Source organism: Euwallacea fornicatus, chromosome 27 (assembly GCF_040115645.1).
Source record: "Euwallacea fornicatus isolate EFF26 chromosome 27, ASM4011564v1, whole genome shotgun sequence".
In the NCBI taxonomy this organism is placed as follows: domain Eukaryota; kingdom Metazoa; phylum Arthropoda; class Insecta; order Coleoptera; family Curculionidae; genus Euwallacea; species Euwallacea fornicatus.
The window spans coordinates 960,201-980,357 of NC_089567.1; the positions used below are offsets into that span (position 1 = coordinate 960,201).

The 20,157-nt window shown below is 40.3% G+C and overlaps 3 protein-coding genes across 7 annotated transcripts in view; 1 reads left to right on the plus strand and 2 right to left on the minus strand.

Moving 5' to 3' along the window:
- Window positions 1–4,181, minus strand: part of Reck (Reversion-inducing-cysteine-rich protein with kazal motifs) — a 30,564-nt gene extending 26,383 nt beyond the window's left edge. Inside the window, exon 1 of the mRNA XM_066296974.1 lies at window positions 3,896–4,181. Coding sequence (XP_066153071.1) covers window positions 3,896–4,043 — 148 coding nt within the window. The 5' untranslated portion in view covers window positions 4,044–4,181. The remainder of the gene's footprint in view (window positions 1–3,895) is intronic.
- Window positions 4,182–4,206: 25 nt separating this feature from the next.
- On the minus strand, window positions 4,207–8,017 carry LOC136347217 (pickpocket protein 28-like). Of its 4 annotated transcripts, none has more exons than XM_066296985.1 (10): window positions 7,934–8,017; window positions 7,088–7,278; window positions 6,732–6,971; window positions 6,257–6,365; window positions 6,063–6,208; window positions 5,793–5,997; window positions 5,467–5,737; window positions 5,339–5,398; window positions 4,948–5,182; window positions 4,207–4,898 (listed from the first exon to the last, which is right to left on the minus strand). In XM_066296985.1, exons 2-10 carry the CDS (start codon window positions 7,270–7,272, stop codon window positions 4,610–4,612), a joined length of 1,740 nt encoding a protein of 579 aa, XP_066153082.1. In that variant the 5' UTR covers window positions 7,273–7,278; window positions 7,934–8,017; the 3' UTR covers window positions 4,207–4,609. The 4 variants fall into 4 exon arrangements, with proteins under 4 accessions (XP_066153082.1, XP_066153083.1, XP_066153084.1 ...); XM_066296986.1 differs by lacking the exon at window positions 7,934–8,017 and adding an exon at window positions 7,803–7,857; XM_066296987.1 differs by lacking the exon at window positions 7,934–8,017 and adding an exon at window positions 7,280–7,736 and having other exon boundaries at window positions 4,208–4,898; window positions 7,088–7,228.
- Window positions 8,018–8,086: 69 nt separating this feature from the next.
- The window catches only part of LOC136347224 (uncharacterized), a 39,704-nt gene continuing 27,633 nt past the window's right edge, over window positions 8,087–20,157 (plus strand). Inside the window, exon 1 of one of the 2 annotated variants that reach the window (XM_066296999.1) lies at window positions 8,087–8,431. In XM_066296999.1, coding sequence (XP_066153096.1) covers window positions 8,306–8,431 — 126 coding nt within the window. In that variant the 5' untranslated portion in view covers window positions 8,087–8,305. The remainder of the gene's footprint in view (window positions 8,432–20,157) is intronic. The other variant, XM_066296998.1, reaches the window with a different exon arrangement.

Here is a 20,157-nt window from a genome sequence, read left to right on the forward strand (position 1 = left end):
AGCAACATACAACTTTGACTTTCATCACTTCACAGGCAAACGCATGGAAACTGTTTGTTTACATCTTAGTTTCCACGACGGAACCATAATACGAGTTTACGACCAGAAGGCGTTATTATACTTTTACGGCCCTTCACTCAGGGCAACGGGCCGTAAAGATGTAATAGCACCCGTCGCTCTTGGCAACGGGGCGTAAACTCAAAAAATGCGTGTCTTTATCGAAAATCTCTCCTTCGCGCGTAAAACGCACGTACCATAGGTGGAAAGGAGAAATTACATTCTTGACCAGACTTGTGCGTAATTCCTCGGCCGCGGGGGTAATTTTCTTGCACCGACGCTCCACACGTAAATGACTGATTACGTCTCAGTTACAGCTAAACGTCGGACGCAAACGGTTTCGGAGTCCTGCCGTTAATCTACCAAATAGCCGGTATTTTCTGAGAAATTACCTTGTGCTGTTCACCAAATGAGCACCCAATACCTGACAAATTACCCCTTGCCTTAAGCTAAGTAATAAGAGAAACATGCTATTCTCAAAACAAACATGTACATCTGCCTCGGTGGAAAAATTGCTATGCCAACGCGTACTAGCAACTCGCGTTAAATTTATTGAGCTAATTTAAACTTGCAAAAAAACCAAGAGAATAGAGAGAAAGAGAGAAGAGGAGGAGCTCAAGAGGCATAAGCCCGTAAATAAACTGGGCAGACTGTTATTTGCTTTTGTTAGTTTGTCACAAGGCGAGTTCGTTGATACAGTCTGTGCTAATTACTGAAGCCAGGTGGGCTTACACCTACAATATGTTTAAGAGGTAAATATACTGGGGATAGTGCTATTGCAGAATTTGCAATAAAATTCCTATTAATGTGGATAATGATATTAACAGTTGGTTGACATCGCAACAATGTAGGGCAACAATGTAGGGCAACAAATTACCATATCGGTTGCATAATTGTGCACATGTTTAGAAGCGCATATATTATCCCAAATTGCCCCCTTGAGCCATTAAACTAGAGATAGTTAATGATTGCAATTTCCGAATTACCATAATTATCGTAACTTATGCAAAGCAAAGCCAGATTTGATAAATTATCGATTGCCGGATTAGTTCCTGAAGGCAGATTTGGGCAATTCAATCTTCTGGGCAAGAGGAAACTTGCTTTAAAGGTAGTTTTTTGGGTTCGAACGTGTAATATCCAAAGATGTCACGGAAGGCGAGGCCGCCAGCAAAGGCGAACCCCGTAGGACTGGACGTCTTGCGCTTGCGCGACGCGAGCTTTTCGGAGCTTCGCCCCAGGGCAACTTGGCATTTCGGAGTTGACAAATTTTGCCCTGTCGAAATGGGAGAAAAACTCACGATTTCGCCGAGTCCTGAAATTCTAAGTAAAAAACGAACAATACCCGTTTTCCAGTGGGTGTTTAATACCAAGATGCTTTTCCCAACGAAGATGTACGACGGCAAGTGAGGATCGCAGAGGAATATATGTGGGGTGTCCCATCTGCCGGTCGCAAGCGGCAAGTTTTGCCACGTAAAGGGTGCTAAGGGTTCGGGGTTTAATTTTTAACCACTCTCAGCAACGGAACCTAGCGAAAGAATGAGAACCATCACAAAGCACTCGTGCGTAACCGCATTATCCCGTAACTTAATCAACGTCTCGTATTGTAAATGTCGCAATTCGATTTCCTTAAGTTGTCAGCGACCCACACAAGCAAATAACAATAAACAATCTCCGCCATAATCAGATCAGTGTTATGGTTAATGGCAATTATTATAATACACGACGATATTTACGACACAATCATTTGATTGGCCGACAAACATCATGAATAACATTGTTACATTGAAAATGGGATTGTCACAATTTATATGCAGATTTAAGTATTTAAAATTAAATGAGCTCCCGTTCTGTTGGCATTGTTAATGCACTTTTCTTGCAGTTGTTTTTCTTATAATTAATAAGTACCACCATTGTTGGCATGATTATTCACTTGAGATGCCATTCAAATCCATCGAATCTTGGGCCGCGAAGGGGAAGTACTTAGTACTTGTGTAATGTGTATTTACCTATGCATATTCAATGTTAAGCGAGTGTCTCCCACAGTATGTTAAACAAATGTGGCCGGATGGTTTGACGCCTCAGACTCGTTTGATGCCATTACTGGAAATATGATACTTACAGATGATTACCAACAGCTTACATATATGAACATGTAAAGTTATAGACAACATAATGCATTTTCCCTCGGCTTTCGTCCGTTAATTAATTTGTTATGTTTGTTAATTTCTACTTAGACGTTAATTACGAAGTCCGATTTAGGTAGAGAGATGGTTCGTCTTATGGGAGGCGAGCGCGATTGCATAACTGCTGGCGTAAACAAAAACCAGTACCCGCAGTTTTTTACAATGTCTACTCTTGACTCAGTTCGAGTGATATGGTGGGTACCCGCTTACATTTTAATTATAGGGAGTTCATAATTCTGAAGAGGCCGCTCAGGAGATTGAGCTCGAGAGAGAAAAAACTGATTCCAAACACTAACGTTAGCAATGACAAAAGAAAAGCTAATTCGGAGAAACCGATTTCACCTCCATTTAGAGAAGTCGTCTAGAGATTAATGGACAAGACCGAGCAAACAAGGCAAAACCAGGAAAAGGGCGGAACATATCCGTTACAATTCAAGGGTAGTAGCCCAGAAGGGTTGGCGCCCCAGCTCGAATAAAAAGAACTCCAAGAACTCACTAAATGCCGAGTTTGGAGACGTTAATAGATACCTCGAGGAAGGAGGCCTGCCAAACGTCCATCTTCCGCTTCGAGAAAAATGGATATATCCTGATAGTCGCCAATTCCATTCATCCATTAAAAGCTGTAAACTTGCACATTAATAATAAAACGAACAGTTCCTAACTGCACATAACAAAACACATTGAAAATCGCTCTAATGTGGAGTCGATGATGCAACTTATACGCAAAATCGCTTTAAAAACAAACAAATTTTCGAATATTACATGCAGTTTTATGTCAATGAACTCAAAACAAAAGCTTTGAGAATCATAATTAAAACTGCCACGGCCATATTTCATTAATATGATTGATTCCTCTCTCCCCGCTTCACATTCTCCATCCTTTGGAAGAAATTCCTTATGTGAATTTCAGCCACTCATCGAGAAGGTTTTTTCAACAGACGAATTGGTCATTTTTGAAGCTTCATGCCGGACACAGAGTGAAGATTTAGTTTTGGAGTTTTTGGCTTTCCGCAAGAAGGTCGAGTGACCTTCGTCCTTTGCCACGGTCCATTAAATTCCAGCAAATGCTCGTAGAAGTTGTTGGTAAACGATTTTTTAGCAAATTTAAACCTGGAAGAATGTCGCACTGTCGGTTTGGCCCAGGACCTCTTTGACACCTTCAGCGACTATTGGTCCGAGCGTATGAGCCGGCGGAATTGATCGTCTAGGTCTTCCGATCTCACCCCGCCGGATTTTCACCTGTGGGGTAAGGTAGAAGGCCAAGTTTACGTCGCACTAGTTAGTAAATCGCAAACGGGCGTTTTGTAAACTTGCAGGAAATATTTCAGATTTCCAGAGGCCACAGTGAGGGACTGTGAATTAAAATTATCACGTAGCGAACGGCGATTCTGCGGAGGAAGACAGTGTCTCTCACACATTTACAGCAGTAATTCCAATAACGAAATAGGCAGGAATTGACAAATTGACGACTGTCCCGCTTAATGAATTTGAACTCTGCAAAGTTCACGTCTAATCGGCATAATCGTTTTAAATGAACGCAACTTGCGCAGCGAATTCTCCCTTTAAAACGTGAAAAAGGTGTATGAATACTAAGCAAGTAGCGCACTTCGTAATTATAAAAAATAAAAAAAAATCGTCTTTCATCGTTTACCTACCTTGTGCGTAAACTCCGTAACCCCCCAAAACGACTAATCCCCACATTAAATTCGCAAAAGTCCTTAAAGTAAGACACATCTTCGGGCATTCCAGGAGACGTCGCGTCAAGACGTCGGGACGCCCGGCGTCCGTCCGGTAGATAGTCATTTGTTTTGATAGAGGTGGACGCACGCGTTAAACGCTAAAATTCAGGTTCGAGCGCGCACTGCTCATTTTGAAAGCCACAACACGACTGAACTGACTTTAGCTGTTGTCTTAACTTCTGCGTTACTTTGGGATTGGTCGGGACCGGGCTGTGCGGGGCCAATGGGAGGTCAGGTTGATAAGAGAATTTAACATTTTTTTAGTATAAAAACACAAATGTTAATCGAACGGGAGATTGTCGAAGATAACTTCGAACGACTAGATTTCACCTATCGGCTCTAATATACCGTGCAAGGCCAAGAGGTGCTACACACGTCCTTTGTTGTTTAAGAAAATGCATTGAGTATAGTCATTAACGAATGATTCTGTATACATTAAGGGAACGTGCTTAAACAGCGTCAGCAGAGATGGTATTTTAATAACAACATCAGTGATGCTATAAAATTTATTTGCCTCACCGGCCCTCTGTATATGTGCTGCTGCTAAGTAGCACGATAGGATCTCTTACTTACTTAAGAGTTTTAATGTTATGTACTTAAACGGCTACTGAAACATTGCGTTGCAACTCCTCATGGCAGATTTAAGCTCGAAGTTTTATTTAAGACAGTTGCGACTCCTATATTGTTGGACTTAACCTCCGGTTTGCCGTACCAACTCTTGTACAACTTCAAGTTGCATATGATGCGCAAAGAGAGGAAGTAAATCAGTTCTACCATAGAAAGTAAAGAGAAACCAACAAAAAGTCCCAGAAGACCTCCGACGTTCGCTAAAAAGTCGAACGTGCCGAAAAGTTCGTTCCGTTCCTGCGGTATAAAAGTGCTGGATTTGAAGTAGATTAGGAGCTGGGAAGAAGATAATCTGGAAAGCTCGTGTTATTTCGAGAATTTGTTAAAAATAATTAGTGTACCCCTCGTCGTCTTCGGTGACATCAATGCCCAAAGCCGCCATCTTCCTCGGCCAGTCGTAGTCACTCTCAGTGATCTCCACGTTGTAATCAATAGTGTTGCACATCTCGGGACAATAGCAGAAGTGCCTCGAAAGAGTGTTTCCTTCCTTGCCCAAATATTGTTTCATTCTTTCTTTCTCTTTCTCTTTCATGGTTTCATGGAGATATCCTTTGAGAGACAGAAACGCCAGTTGAACTAAAAATTTGCAAACTAGAAATTGTGGTTTCAGCTCAACCGTTTTTTACCCAACACATTACTTTTCGCCAAATAAACATTTTCATGTTTACCAAACGTTTTTTTGGTTACGTTATAATCCATTATGTCACAGAAATACTTGTAACGGTTTTTTACCTGATGCATTCTTGATGCATTCATATTTTCCAGTCCCACATATTGGCATATCCCTTTCCCCTATAAACCCCCGAGAAAAAACGTGCGAGATAAGCACCCGTAAGGAGATGTCGTTTCCTTACACTCACTTGGCATGAAATATTCCACACATCCGCAACTTTCCATGGTAAGATTCAAAAAGCACTCAAGTCGGCAGTTCATCTGTGAATACTTCGAAAAATACTTCAGCTTCATGTCAGTCTGAAAAAAACACGTTCTTTTCCTGATGCTGTACTGGGCCAGATCCTCTGAGGTTTTCAGTTGAACTGGGGTAATGGCTGCACTCACAGATTTCCTCAGAGGAATTCTGAAGTAGTGATTGCTTACTGTGGGAAACCTGTGAGGACTATGAAGCATTACCTGCAACGTGAAACAAGCTGATTTTGTTCTTGGAGCTGAAGCTTTCTGTTCATACCTTATAGCCTTGATAATGAGTGCAACCGTAATCAACGTCGGTATTGTTAACTGATAAGTTGACCTCCAAGGAATTCACTGTTCCTGAAAGAAGAGCCCTTCTAGGATAAGTGTGAATACCCGCATTTTCAGAATATCCATGGTCTGCTGACCAGTTAGTAGCCATGCTATCTCGGTAGTCCGTTGGGGGTGGTTTAATGTTCGCCCTATTAAATGAACAAAGACGTGCCCCCCATATTTTTGTATTAAATCTGGTGATAGTAATATTTACGTGTTGTTGGTGAATAATTGACGGGTGCTTAGCATGTTGAAGGTGTGACAAAGCCCTTCGTCGGTAAAAAGGGGTTGAAAAATTTCGCTACATTTCTTGTACTCGCCTCCCATAAACAAGCATCTAGTGAAAAAGGGCGGAGTGCCCTTCGGTGGTTTATTAAACATTTTCAATTCTATTTATGTTTTACTCACGTTTTTCAAGAACTCGTAAAATTCTTCATCAATGGTGTCCACTTTTGGAGTTCTGTTGTAGTGAATGTTCACGTTGCACAAGAGAGACATATACTGTAACTTTTTTAATCTGTAAATTAGTGCACTTTCAATAATAATATGTGCCCTACGACTAATTAAAGTTATTTAGGTCTATTTACCGACGTGTGTTTAGTCTATTTATTTATAACCTCTTTGCAATGCAATTCCTCTTAGAGTTCTCGAGATATCGACACTCGACTTTTGAATAGTGATAAAAATTGGCTACGTTCCTCCTAATTTGTAAATTTTTAAGAAAATTTTGACTCGAGGCCCACAAGGGCTCTAATCGGCAGATATGAAGCTTATACGTTGACCCTTAAATGTTCGAATAAATTTTTTTCCTTCATCTTACGCATTTCGAAGTCTCAACGTCCAACATAATTAATTTTATATGATAATTTTTGGCCTTTCTTACTCGTTCTCTGGAATGCTCTCGTTCAAGCTTCTCCTCAGGCTAAATGAGTAATTGAAATGGTCGGCATGCACCTTTGTTTCCGGACAGATTGTGACAGCCGGAAACGTTATGTCGAATATGTTCACTTGCTCTGGAGCAAAGTTCACTATAATATTGCTCTTCTGCCACTTTTTGAACACCTCATAAACGACCCCAATGCAGGCGATCAAGCTGACGCAGAAAACAACGGTCCAGCTAACCCTACAAGGGAAAATAAATGAGAGGCTTAAGAGGGGAGATCTTGAGGGAGTCTCGCGCGTTGAAGTCCGGACAGATGGAGCATTTACTCTATACGAAGGTATTTTCTTTAAACTCACTTTTCGCATAGAGACCTTCTCTCACCGATGAACTTGAACCCGTGAATGCCGGTATAATCGCAATACTCTCTAAAGTAGTGCCTGGCATTCACCAATTTCTTTTTGTTGCTCTTTATGTCAGCCATGTTGCAGTCTTGGATGCTACAGCGGTGAAAGTCCAAATTCGATTGGTCAGTATGGTTCATAACTCACTCAAAAAAAAACTAACAGTAAATTTGTTATCTGCAATTTCATTCTAAAGATTGCACTCATCAATTGCGCAACCTGACGGGGGAAATATAGATGATAGATGTGAAGGAGGGCGATTGGAAATATCGGAGGTGATTACGATGAAAAATTAATTAGTTGGAGTTTTTCCTTCGATTAGGTGTGAAAATAAGATGATGGATTAGTGAATTTTGTTGCGCTAACTGGGTCAACAAAGGAGGGTCGGGCAACATAAGCATCGAGGTTAACTAATCAATTACGAGGAAAATGAGATGATAATTAGTTCCAATGGTCCGGTTCCAGAAACCCCTTCCGTTTCCTGAAAATGTAAAAAACCATCACGCTCCATTAGAATCGCGTCAATGGAAACTGACTTTCCTCTGATTAATCCGGACGAAAAAGTAATTTAATTTTGAATCGATGTATTCAAAGAAGATCCAAATCGTGCGAGCAATCTTCTAAGAATCGCAATATCTCACAACCACATGAACATTTCGCATCAACGTACTTAGCAAACTAACAAAAGCATGCTGTGCGGGTACTCCACTTCTTCACAATCAATTATTATACTGATATGGGAACTCCCCATGGATCTTACAGAACGGCAGTTATCTACCTCGCAGTCCGACTCGTATTTACCTGTATAAACCCAGATGGCGCGTCCGACATCGACCCGACAGGTACCAGTGCATTTGTGGTGGTACCACCATCACGCAGCAGGTAGACAACCATCGGCGCGCTGTGGTATGAATTAACAGCTATTTCAACTTTCTTGTATGCAAGTAAAACCAGTTCCTTCGCTCTCGAGGCTATCGCAGTACCACTTTCGGCCAAAGTAGTTCCTTGTCAACACGATTCGGACTTGGTTCGACCTGATTTTTGACAAATTTCGACGGTTTCGATCGCGAAAATGACCTGCGACTGATCCGACGAATAGTTCCGGTGGTTGTTCGCTTTCGAAGGGTTTCCGTATAGTGATTTTCTATATTGCCACCATCTTCCATCACCAAGATGCCTTGTTCCGCAGTTACACTGAGTTTAGCTACTATCACTAGCATTATAGCTGTAGCCTTACTGGCCATAGCTTTTGCCACGGACAATTGGCTGTATATCGAAGTCAGGAGAACCAATATTCAGGTATGTAGGTCTTATTCGGCGTGTGATGTTGTAGAAGAAGTTAATCACTGCTAAATTAAGATGCGATCTGCGATACCTGCGTGTCCGCATTTTTTGGTATGCCGTCACTGCTGGTATATACCATCAGCCTGTTCAATTACAAATGAAGAATACATTAGCGGGTTTCACAATAACATTTTTTGCATTCGTGTCCCGCTTTTTTTCGATCTATTATTGTGTCCATTGTCCATGGTTTTATTCGAGATGTGTGAATCGAGGAACTACGAAAAGGGCGTATAGAGCGGATCACAACAAGTTCGATTCAATAGCAATTTTACGGAAAATAGTGATGTCGGGCCTGCTTGACAAAGGGACTCAGTGTTACGCACCAAGCTGGAAAGTGCACCATTATAGCCCTGTCGTTTAAGTTTAAATTGCAAGACGCGTAACTGCGGGGGATCCAAGACGTGAGGATCATATGAATTTCGCAACCGCCGAAGACATACCAGTACTCCGACTACTAACTTAGACAAAAATTAAATTAACTTAACCGCGTTAAGAATAAATTAAATCCCAAATTTAATTAATTGATTTGGCTTGCTTGGGACACTTTCGTTCGCCATATCTTTCTGACGATGAGCCTTTATTTATGCAGTCAATTTGCATATCCGGGATTGCAAATTTGTTAAAAGCGATTTATAATTAAACCATTAAGTTCCCACAACATAAATTAGAATATCTTGAAAAACGTTCGAATAGAATTAACAAAAAATTTCGTTGCTATTTAGGCACATTATCTTACGCGCATGCGTAGATTTTATTCTCTAATTTTCTACAAAGAAATTCACATTTCGACCCTTCTTTAGCGATTAAGATGGCAATGGCACACAAATCCACTTTTAATGCCGAACTTTACAATTTATTTCCTAGTCGGTATTCTTTAATTGCAAACAGATTTCGAAGGAAAGGTATTTCTCTAGCTGCAAATTGGAATAATAACCGTGATGTTTGCTGAGCAGACGACTTCATTAGTGTTGATGATCATTTTAATACGCCGGTAATTTAAATACGCATGACCTACTCAATCCACCTCTAAGTGTATTAGAATTAGCCGATAGGACGCAGTACACTTACTAAATGAAGCTAAAAAAGCAGTGAAAACTGAAACGAAATAGACAGGTAAAATCGTCATAATAAGTACGATTATTACGATCCATTAAAGACCTAGAATTTGGGCAATTCTTATTTACTTCTCACTTGTCCTCCAATTTGCGTATTTAATTGACCGTTCGTCCAATAGACCAGGGACAGCATAAATTGGACACAAGAAAAAACTTGAAAAAAAAAAAATAAAATAACAGTAAGTAGTTGATAATTTCATCGCTGTGAATCTGATTTCACCTGCCTGCTCGTGTCGTGAAGGTCGGCAGGACTGATTTAAATATTGACCAAAATAAACCTGTTGGGTACACCGGACACCCACTTTGAATTATCTATAGGAGTCAATTTAGTACCAAAGAGGCACTCTTGAGTTCACCAACACAAAGAGAAATGCTGGAAATGATTCGTTTTTGGGGTTCTTTCGTATGTGAGGTACTACCTGGGAATCATTTTGATTTCTGTTTCGTTCATATGCCCGTAGACCTATTTTTCCTTTATTTGTAACTGCACGTTTTTATCTATCGCGTCATGCCTGTAAGTTCGACTATTTAAACTTTTTAAGTACAGGCAAGTAATTAGTGTCTAATTAGTGGTTTAAAATTTATGAGCCTTGCATATGCTCACAAATTCGACAACTCAACCGGTATAGTCCGGGAGTTCAGACTCAAAAGGAGTTGGATTTTTTAAAAGAGGTAAAATGTAGAAAGAGTGGCCTGGAACAATGTTCCTTTGTATATTGTGATCTTCGCTTCCTGATCCTCTTCTGACCCGCTCGCATCTCCGGCAATTACTATTTCGTCCTGCTTAACAATAGTCTCCAACGAACCAATAGTCCAGCCTAGAAATTCCTGCTTCACAATATTCTCCAACGAACCAATAGTCCAGCCTAGAAATTCCTACTTAACAATATTCTCCAACGAATCAATAGTCCAGCCTAGAAATTCCTGCTTAACAATATTCTCCAACGAACCAATAGTCCAGCCTAGAAATTCCTACTTAACAATATTCTCCAACAAACCAATAGTCCAGCCTAGAAATTCCTGCTTAACAATATTCTCCAACGACCCAATAGTCCAGCCTAGAAATTTATGTGGGTGTTCTTCAACGACCTCACCTACATTACTCAATGCAATATTAGATGTACATTGCATCTCATCGATCTCAGTGCTACGTTCAATTCAAGGTTTGTACATCTAAAGCATCGTCAATCTAAGATCAATTATGTTTATCCGTAGGCAGTACTATACGAGTAAAGAGTGATGGAGAAAATTGAAGAGGGTAGATGAGAATTTAAGATTTTTTTTAGACATATTCTTGGTGCAAGTACTGTCGATGTTGAGTCAATCCAACTTGGGGTGTAGTCCCAACGAGCTTGGAACAAGTTTAGCTCCTATGTCAGTTTCCGATCGAAAAATGGTAATGTGGCAATTTGGTAAATATGCAGAATTTGGAGGTAAGCTCGTGTCAAGTTCGATGCTTAACGTGCTTATTAAAGAAATCTTCATAAACTGATAAGTTCTTGTACTCGCCCATCACGTTATTGAATATTCTCCAAGCATCATCGCATTGAAAGGAACGTTTCAGGCTTCGTTTAAATGATTGGGTTTACGAATCTTGTAATTGGATAGTGAAGGAGTATATTTTCGATATATTCTCTGAAAATAAGCTGCTCTACAAAAATTAGGGATATTTTGGATGTTTCTTAGAGGCGGCAACAGAAATTACTTTTTTGTAATTCTCATCGAAAAATAAGTAAAAAATTATTGTCGATGGTATTTTAAGATTTTTTTTAAGAAAGCCAAAAAAATAATAAAAAATTTTTGCAAAATCAAAAATAGAATAGAAACTACGTCTCCAAAATTCAGTAGGTCGTACGGCCTCCCCTAGCGCGAATAACTGCTTCACACCATCTTGGCACACTTTCATCAACGAGATAGCTCATTTTGTCTTGTGGTAAATTCTCTCGTAACTGGAAGGGGTTATCTGAGCTGTGGCATTGTTTGGTGCTTTGTTGACGTTCTTCAACACTCCTTTGCAACATGTCCCACACACATTCAATGGGGTTAAGGTCAGGCGCACTTGACGGAAGCGGTAAATGTTCGATAACTGCATTTCAGTCGCATCTATAAGGATTGCAGCGCGATGTGGGCGGACATTATCGTCCAAAAATCCGAAATTTTCCTCTATGGCAGCTCGGAAATTTGACGGGACGACGTCCTCCTCATACATATCTGAATTCGTGCTGCTTTCACGTGCATACAAATCACTTTTCCCAATATAGCAAATACCGCCCAGGTCATTAATGCACCTCCCTTAAAAGGTTGCACTTCTTGCAGAGTTTTTGCGTGGTATGAGGTTTCTTCGGACACGAACGCGCCGACTACCAGGGTACTCGTCCGCGAACAATGCATATCACCATCCTCCACTCCAAACGAAGAGTTCTCTTGCCTACTTTAGTTCAGTCTTGGAAGTTTATGTTTTCAGGTAAGGGAAACTCCTTCTGAAAGGCTACGTTTACCACTTCAAGTCGCCTACGAGTTGTTTCATTGGAAACTTGGCCAAGCACCTGCATGTCAACGGGGGTTCTCTTTCGGGAGAAGTTGAAATAAGTCGGTGTTGCGCGGCAGAGGTTTTCTTCGGTGGCCCCGTGCGCCGTATTTCTACAAAAGTTTCTAGTTTGTCGAAAGCCTTTCGGCAGTCCGAACAACGCCCTTTGGGAAACGTGGAACAACTGGACTCCCGCTGCTCTGAGTCAGCCTGGGGAATGCCTACGGCCCTCTATTGTTCTCCCGAACGTCCTCTGAACCATCGTACGAACGTTCGGACGCCCCTTCTACCACCAAGTGAAGCAACCAGGACCACCCAAAATGGCATGACATGCCACACCGACATTTCGATTGGGTTTAAAGAACAAATGTGAATCACGTGATAATAAAATTAATTTTTTTAGCTATATTATTCGTTATCGCTTTAGAAGCGACACGGAGAAGATAGTTTAACAAGCGTGCTAGTTGTTATTCATTAGGATCTCCCCGTAGCCCCAACTTTCGTGGAGCAGTTTATTTCGGGCCCCTGAGTGTAGAAATTCCGTTCTTCTTGGACTTAAAAGCACGAACATCGTTTGCTAAACATCTAGGTACGAGTACGTGCATTTAACGCTACTATTTACAGTTAGAGCACAATACAGGTGTTTAAAATTAGAAACAATGGAAACGCATTAATTTCGTTAGGCCGACTGCTGGAAAGCACAACTTTGCGACCTTCCACCTCGAAGCATACGTAGTTGGAACTTCCTATTTTATGACAAATATCAGGCGTAAAAGCTCCGTGAAATTGATCATTTAAAACTGTGGCAGAGTTGTTTAGGCTGCACTGAATTCTGCTTAGATCATAATGTAATCGAATCAAAAGGTGTATACAAATATTTTCATTCAACATACGTGAGGTATTATAGAGCACAGAACGAGGGTTATGCAACTGTGGCATTCCTCGTATTCTAACGGGCCTCGCCTCTTGTTCCCTGCTACCATTAGCAGGCTAATTAATATTAATAAGGATTGTGTTGCCTTAGTTTTTATTATGAATATTCTATGTTTTACAGGTTTAGCTTATGTAAGTCCAAGTACGTAACATGTGTAGCAAAAGCGTTTGCTTTGTTACCAACAGGGGAAGTCAGGTTCGAGGGTTGCGGAAGGTGGAGTAAGTTGATTGTAACCCCTTGGGGTGATCCAGAGGAGGAGCCAGTGTGTGGCGGCTTCGATTCACGAAACGCGTTGGAATTTGTCCGTGCGGTGGACAGTCTTGCTGGTTAGAAAGTGACCATCGATCATCATTCCACTTCGGGGGCGTCTGTGACGTTTTGCATGCGACGAAAGTCTCCAAGCGGCTTCGCAAAACTGCTAATCAGTTCGTACAAAAATCCTGTCTGCGACATCATTCTGTATCGTCGTTTTCAAATTCGACACCTCACCAAAATCCATTTCCTCGGTATTCTGCATAATATCATAGATCAGGAGCATGCTGTATTGTTAAATGCACAAACCGACATTTTTGTGAAACAGGGTCATACTTTTACTCGTTGCACATTGCAATCGACCACGACAGCTGCTGGGTTGATTATATGGTCAGTGAGTGCTCATATGTGCTAGGAAACTGTATATTTCCAATCATGTAATTTATCTGGGGCTCACTTAACGTCCGAAGAGGTCGAGGAATTGATGGAAAAAGTTGCCATATGCGTCGCGTTAATGTTGGTAATTTATTGTCCAATTTATGACCTTCAATTGGGTTGCTGGAGGGATTTTGGAGGAATTCGCAAGATCGCCCGTGAACGAAGGGAAAAAATTGAGGGTGTTCCCATAAGTTCAATTACGATTTTTTATTATTATTTGGAAATTAAAGTAATGCACAATTCCATGTCAAAAACCTAGCATGAACTAATTTAATTTTAGTCAGAATATACAGGGTGGCCCACTTAACACAGTCCACCTGATATATGTTGAATGGATGTTTTTTTTTAGGAAAACCTCGAGACACGTCAATTTCACTTTAAAGGGAGACATTTTTAGATCATGAGTATAGAGCCATCCCCATAAGCGGGGTGGCAACCTCTTCGAGAATCTTAAATGGCAGGGGGGCTTAAGTGGCACATCAAATTAACAGTATTTCAATTCCCTTTATAGCTATGCGGACATTCTTTTGCTCCGCCCTTAAATATAGTAAAAAAACCGTTTTATAACATCGGTGAAATAAACCGAAAAAAATTACTTAGATTTAAGAATAACAAGATCTTCAATACAACAAACAATGATGTATATCACTGAAATGGGTTTTGTTCGCATTGAACTGGTAGTTTTGTTCCGATTTTGCATTGACCAGAATTGTACCGCGAAATTTGTCCATTCATCCGACGATTCAAACCATCGTGGTTTACACTACTGCAGAGGGGATTGAAGTTGTCACCATCGAATTCAAAGAGAATAAAATAGCCCGAGAAACTACAAGAATTTTTAATGAAAAGCATCTCGGTAAGAATCTGAGCCATCCTTACGTGACAAATTTAATAGCTAAATTCACGGGAACTGGATTCGTTGCTAACAGAAGGCGACACACCATGACTAACGAGATTGCACAGATTGTAATTTTGAGACATATTGGAAGAAAAGTTCATTTCAAGCACCCGAAAGCTACAAACATCAGGTATTCCACGCAGTGGTGTTCAGAGGATATCGAAAAAATAATATTTTCGTTCCTATCAGACGTATCTCATTCATGAATTCAATGAAGACGATCCAGATGAGAGAATGTACGAGCTGGGATTTTGGGAAATCGTATTGTTGGACCTTTTTTTCTACCTGATAATCTGACGGGTGAATCTTACCTCAACCTGCTTCAAGACTTCATTTACCCTCAAATTGTGAATGCCCTTGACAACAACGATGAAATCCCAGAAAATTATGTATTTTTTCAACAGGATGGCACCCCACCGCACTATGTAACTCTCTGGATCAACATTTTCCCGAGCACTGAATTCGTAGAAGAGGTTTCATTGAATGGCTCCCAAGATCGCCTGATTTGACACCATCAGCCTTTTTTTTCTTATGGAGTAATTTAAAAACTGTTGTTTATAGAATGAAATCTATCTCTTTAGAAGATATTCGCCACTGAATGGTTATAGAATGTGGCGAAGTAACTCCCCAAATGCTATAAAATGTTCGGGGACAGGTGGAACAAAGGCTTTATTATTCTAGGGAAGGAAAAGGGGCACAATTTGAAAACTTAATTAAATAAAACGCCGTTTAAAAATTTATTTTTTCGAATTACATTTCGTCGATGTTTTAAAACGTTTTTTCTACAACATTTAAAGCTGGAATACAAAAATTTCAGCATACTTCTAAAGAGAAGTGAAATACCTTTGATTTGATGTACCACGTGACCTCTTCGTTTAGGAATATGACTACATCTACGAATTTATTATATGAAATTGTCCTCCTTGAAAGGAAAATTGACGTGTCTCGGTATTTTCCGAAGAAGAAAACATTCTATTCAAGACATTTGGGATCAACTGCTCTAAATGGGCCGCCTGATATGCGTTTCCACAGGTGTTCAGCAGCAGAAGTCATTGAGAGTTTTCCAGATATTGAATTTATTCATGTCAGCCCATTTAAGTAGATTAACTGCTGGACATATTCCAATTGCAAAGTCCTTATATTCGTGAAAATGGAGAAGTGATATCGATTTCCATAGTCCTTATCATCACATCGTCAAACATTACTTTATTCGCTTCCAACCTTTGGCTTACTTCCATACCTGTGTTCCCTGGAAAGATTCAGATTTCGTCGTGTCACCTGTATGAGGGGCTGAAGAGAAATATGACGTTTATGTTGTTCTGACGATTTAACACACTTAAAGGTATTTAAAAGGGCACCTCGTTTTGAATACCACATGTGAGTGTGTCTGATGATGTGGTGGTTGACGCTATTAAATCGACCCGAACCAACCTGAACTACCACGTTCCACCATTTAATAATTATCCATCAAGATTCCTCTTCAGGGTTTCTGAACGGTTTCATGCCTCACTTTACATATCAGGTATCAAGGTATCGCGCTTCGTCTCTTGCGCCATTTAAAAATTTAAGTTTTTAAATTTTGGGATTTAAAAAAGAGTCTTTAAAAATCTTATTCATTTAGGTGTTTTCCATCGCATTTCTTCAATTTTATCTTCCTCAGTTTCAAGCTGAAGCTTCATCTCGAGCTCGACTTGGACTTGATTCGTTTCAAAAACGGTATGAGGAAGGTATGTCTCGCAAAATTCTGTCCCATAGTAATATTATCTTATCGGACAGATTATTAAAGCCATATTAGAATAGGGTGGACGGTATTTGTATGCCAGCAATGGCGTAGCTCGAAAGGGGGAAGTGTGGGGGTACCCACCTAAAATGGTTGCGTGCATGTGCACTCTTTAATCTAGCCGCGATTGGGAAATCAAAGAAAAACTTCAAAAACCCCAAATTCCGAATTAGGTCTACGTTTTTCCATAGCTTTTCCTTCTCACTTTCGCTTTGAAATTTCTTGGGATATAAATAAATCAACGAATCGAGCCACATTAATTCGATCGACACGTTGTCCCATAAGGTTGTTCAGGATATCGTTCCATACTAAATGGCCCATAAAAAACTGTTAAAAACGATTCATGGTAATGACCATACAAAATCGGCTCGTCATTGACTAAACGAATACTCTTTTTGCATGATTGTGTTCAATGATCCAAAGGTACAGTAAATGACTGAGGAAACTCGCTTCAGAAACAGACTTATCATACACTTTAATACAATTAATTGACTTAAGTGCGGTCGCAGTTTAAGTGCTTTGTAGGGTCTTTTATTGCATACAGGACTAGCATCTACAGGTCAGTGATTACTCTCCAAAATAACATACTTTAGGCGACTTATGTGAAATACCACAATCTTGGTAGATCTCTCGCCACTGCACGTTGTAACAACTTCAGTAATTAGCTAACAACTTAATTAAGAGAAACTTCAACAACTCGGAGTTGTTGAAGTTTAAGTTCATCTCAACCCTTTTTTGAATCGGCATTGATCACTTCTCTACGTACCTCCAGACCTACTATACAGGGTGTCAGTAAAATGACTGAACAAAATCCTACCGCAGATTCCTGGGGTGAAAATGTACTGATTGAACGTAATTTGCCTAATCAAAACAGGGGCGGTTTTTGAAATTTAGGGCGTCAAAGTTAACGTTAGAAAATCGAAACAGATTAATTATTTTGTTTATAATGTTGCTATCCGAAGGAAATTACGTATTGCAGAGTTTTTTTAAGGCGAGAAATTAGAATCCGTTAACATTTCCTCATGTACGTTTAAGAGGGCGCTGTCATCACTAGGTAAATTCCCCTTGAAAGGGCATAATTTTTTTATCACCCGGTATAAAGAGTGTTCATGGCCAAATTTGCGTTTGTACGTATGTTTCATGAAGAAACGGTCTCTTGGTAGAAGTCCCTACAGGCGGTCCTCCTTGAGACATTTGACGTTTAAAGTTCGTCGCATCTCTAGTGAAGTAACTATTCGCACAATTGAACACCTCATAATCGAACTATAACTCTTTCCTTGGTTCTTAGCTTCCATTAAATGTTCGAAATGATTTCCGTTGAAACCCCTACAAAGATTAATCCGACGTAAAAAGTTAAAACGGACCTTAGCCATCAGTCCCTCGTTGTTTCTCAAAACATCCATTGAATTTCCAATCCGTCTCCACAAATCGACTTCACTATTTACGGGCGTTGAATATACCATAGATTTTAGAACCCTCCATAAAAAAACGGTCAAGTGGAGTCAAATCAGGCGGGAGCTGTGGCCGGATTACCGCAACGTCATTCCTCAACCGATCTGTCTGTGTGGGCACTGTCAATTCCAACAGTTGCGGATATCTATGCTGAAACGTGGCGGAACACCGTCGTGTATAAACCACGTGTTTTGCTAAAGATGTAGAGGTAGATTGTCTGATAAGTTTGGAGATACATTTTGAATATGTTCCAAATAACCTTGACCATTTACGCGAGGAGTTAATACTACTGGACTGGTAATAAAATTATTAATGAATCCTGCCCACACATTCGTTCTAAATGTATATCTCCACAAAAATCCGGCCAGGTGTTAAATTTACAGGTAGTAAAGCTACTGGGTTGCTGACCCGAAGGTTGCAATCAATTTTATGGTAGGGAAGCCACCCAAGAAATTGGTTTCTAAAGGCTTCCTGAACGTAGATCATGGCCGTAAAACTAGCTACACTTGCGATTGAAAATGTTTCCGGACCAAAAACCACCATTGAAAAATGATCAATACTAGAATCTGAATGATCGTTACCTAACAACCTCACGAAATGACTCTCTGACGCAAATCCTGTACCTTAACGTGACTTCGACGACCTCCGAAGGAATTCAGTCCAATTACTCCACACATGGACGTAAAAGCTCTCCAATAAGGACTCAATTGTGCTGAGGACGTCACCGTTTTGTTCTGAACTGGAATCCTTAACAAAATCGAAATCGTTTCTAATGATATCGCGGCCTAGATTTTTTGGAATTCACAACACCTACTAATCCACAAAGGTTGCAAGAAAGTGATTTGTTTAATTCTATCAATTTAGAAAAGTGACCGCAATCATGATTTCTTTCACCCAAGTTTTCGATATCGACGTGTTCACGGTCTTGTGCAAATTTCGCCATAAACCGATGCCTGAATCGATCGTTATGAATCGCTGAGCCTTATGCTCTTTCTCGGATTACGCGAGGTGCGCTCAATTGCCGTTTGATGAGCAATTTGGTGAAACGTCCGTTTTTCATTGTAAAATTCAGCTCACATTTTCTTGAATGAACGAGACTGATGACTTCGTGATTTTGATGACTGTTTGAAAATCAAGGTCGCAAATCGGCCACAATTCTCTAATTTCCCTGCAAACCCGGTGCCAGAATTGCTCGTCATACCTCGGTGATTGATGCACTTTTTGACTTGTGCAGTATGCACCGAATGTGGCGTTCGCAGAGCAATTCGGCTCATTTCTTTCAATGCAAATTTGAACCAAAGTGGTTCGCAACCGACAATTAATCACTTTCAACGGCACTGAACCCACAAATGACATAACAGTTTTATTATAATTTCGAGAATTGTAATTATAATCACGATCCAACAGGAGAGCAAAAATCGAGTAAAACCGACATTTGATGAATATTATTTCGTTTTATTCCGAACTTATTTGAAGAGATGATTTGTCATAGTTTCTTTGATTTCAGAGGAATATTTCAGTTCGTTAAATATTAAATAATATTCAGTTTTAACCCAACGATAATTGATTTCGCACAGGATTATTTATCGACTTTCGTTGTTGGAGCAATACGAGGCTGCAGGAGCTATAAATGTGCATGTTTCAAACTCAGACTCAGTACAATTTAAAGAATTTCAGAATACTCATTAAATTCATAATAATTCGCTGCTTTGATGCTGGTTTTAATTGGAGGCACATCGGAAGCGAATATACGAAGATTGTCCCGACCTCTACGGTGCCACGTCGGTCTGTGTCCGTTTTGGAAGAGTTTTTAGTGAGCGCTTTTACAGATTTTGTGAACACCAAAAAAATGGTCATAGAACACCAGAGTAGAGTTAGATTCTACTCTGGGGAAATCTGGTCCTTAGATAACACATCAGAGTGTAGACAGGATCCTACGCGCTGCCCAGGCGAAGTCCGCGCCGCTCGACCCGACCGCACTCCAGATCTGACCATTCCAGACATTGTCCTGAAAATCCACAAAACCTTACTGAAAAATGAGCGTTTCAAAAGTGTACCGCATTTTGACCGAATAATCGGACGTGAGAAAGCTGTGCGCAAGATGGGTGCCGCGATTGCTCACAATTGAACAAAAACAGCGCCGTGAAGATGTTTCATGGGAGCGTCTGGCAATGTTTCGCGGCACTAAAGCCGAGTTTTTACGTCGGTTCGTAACCATGCACAAACATAATCGTTTCACACCTGGGATGAAAGAGCAGTCAAAACAATGCACTCAAAGAGGAAAA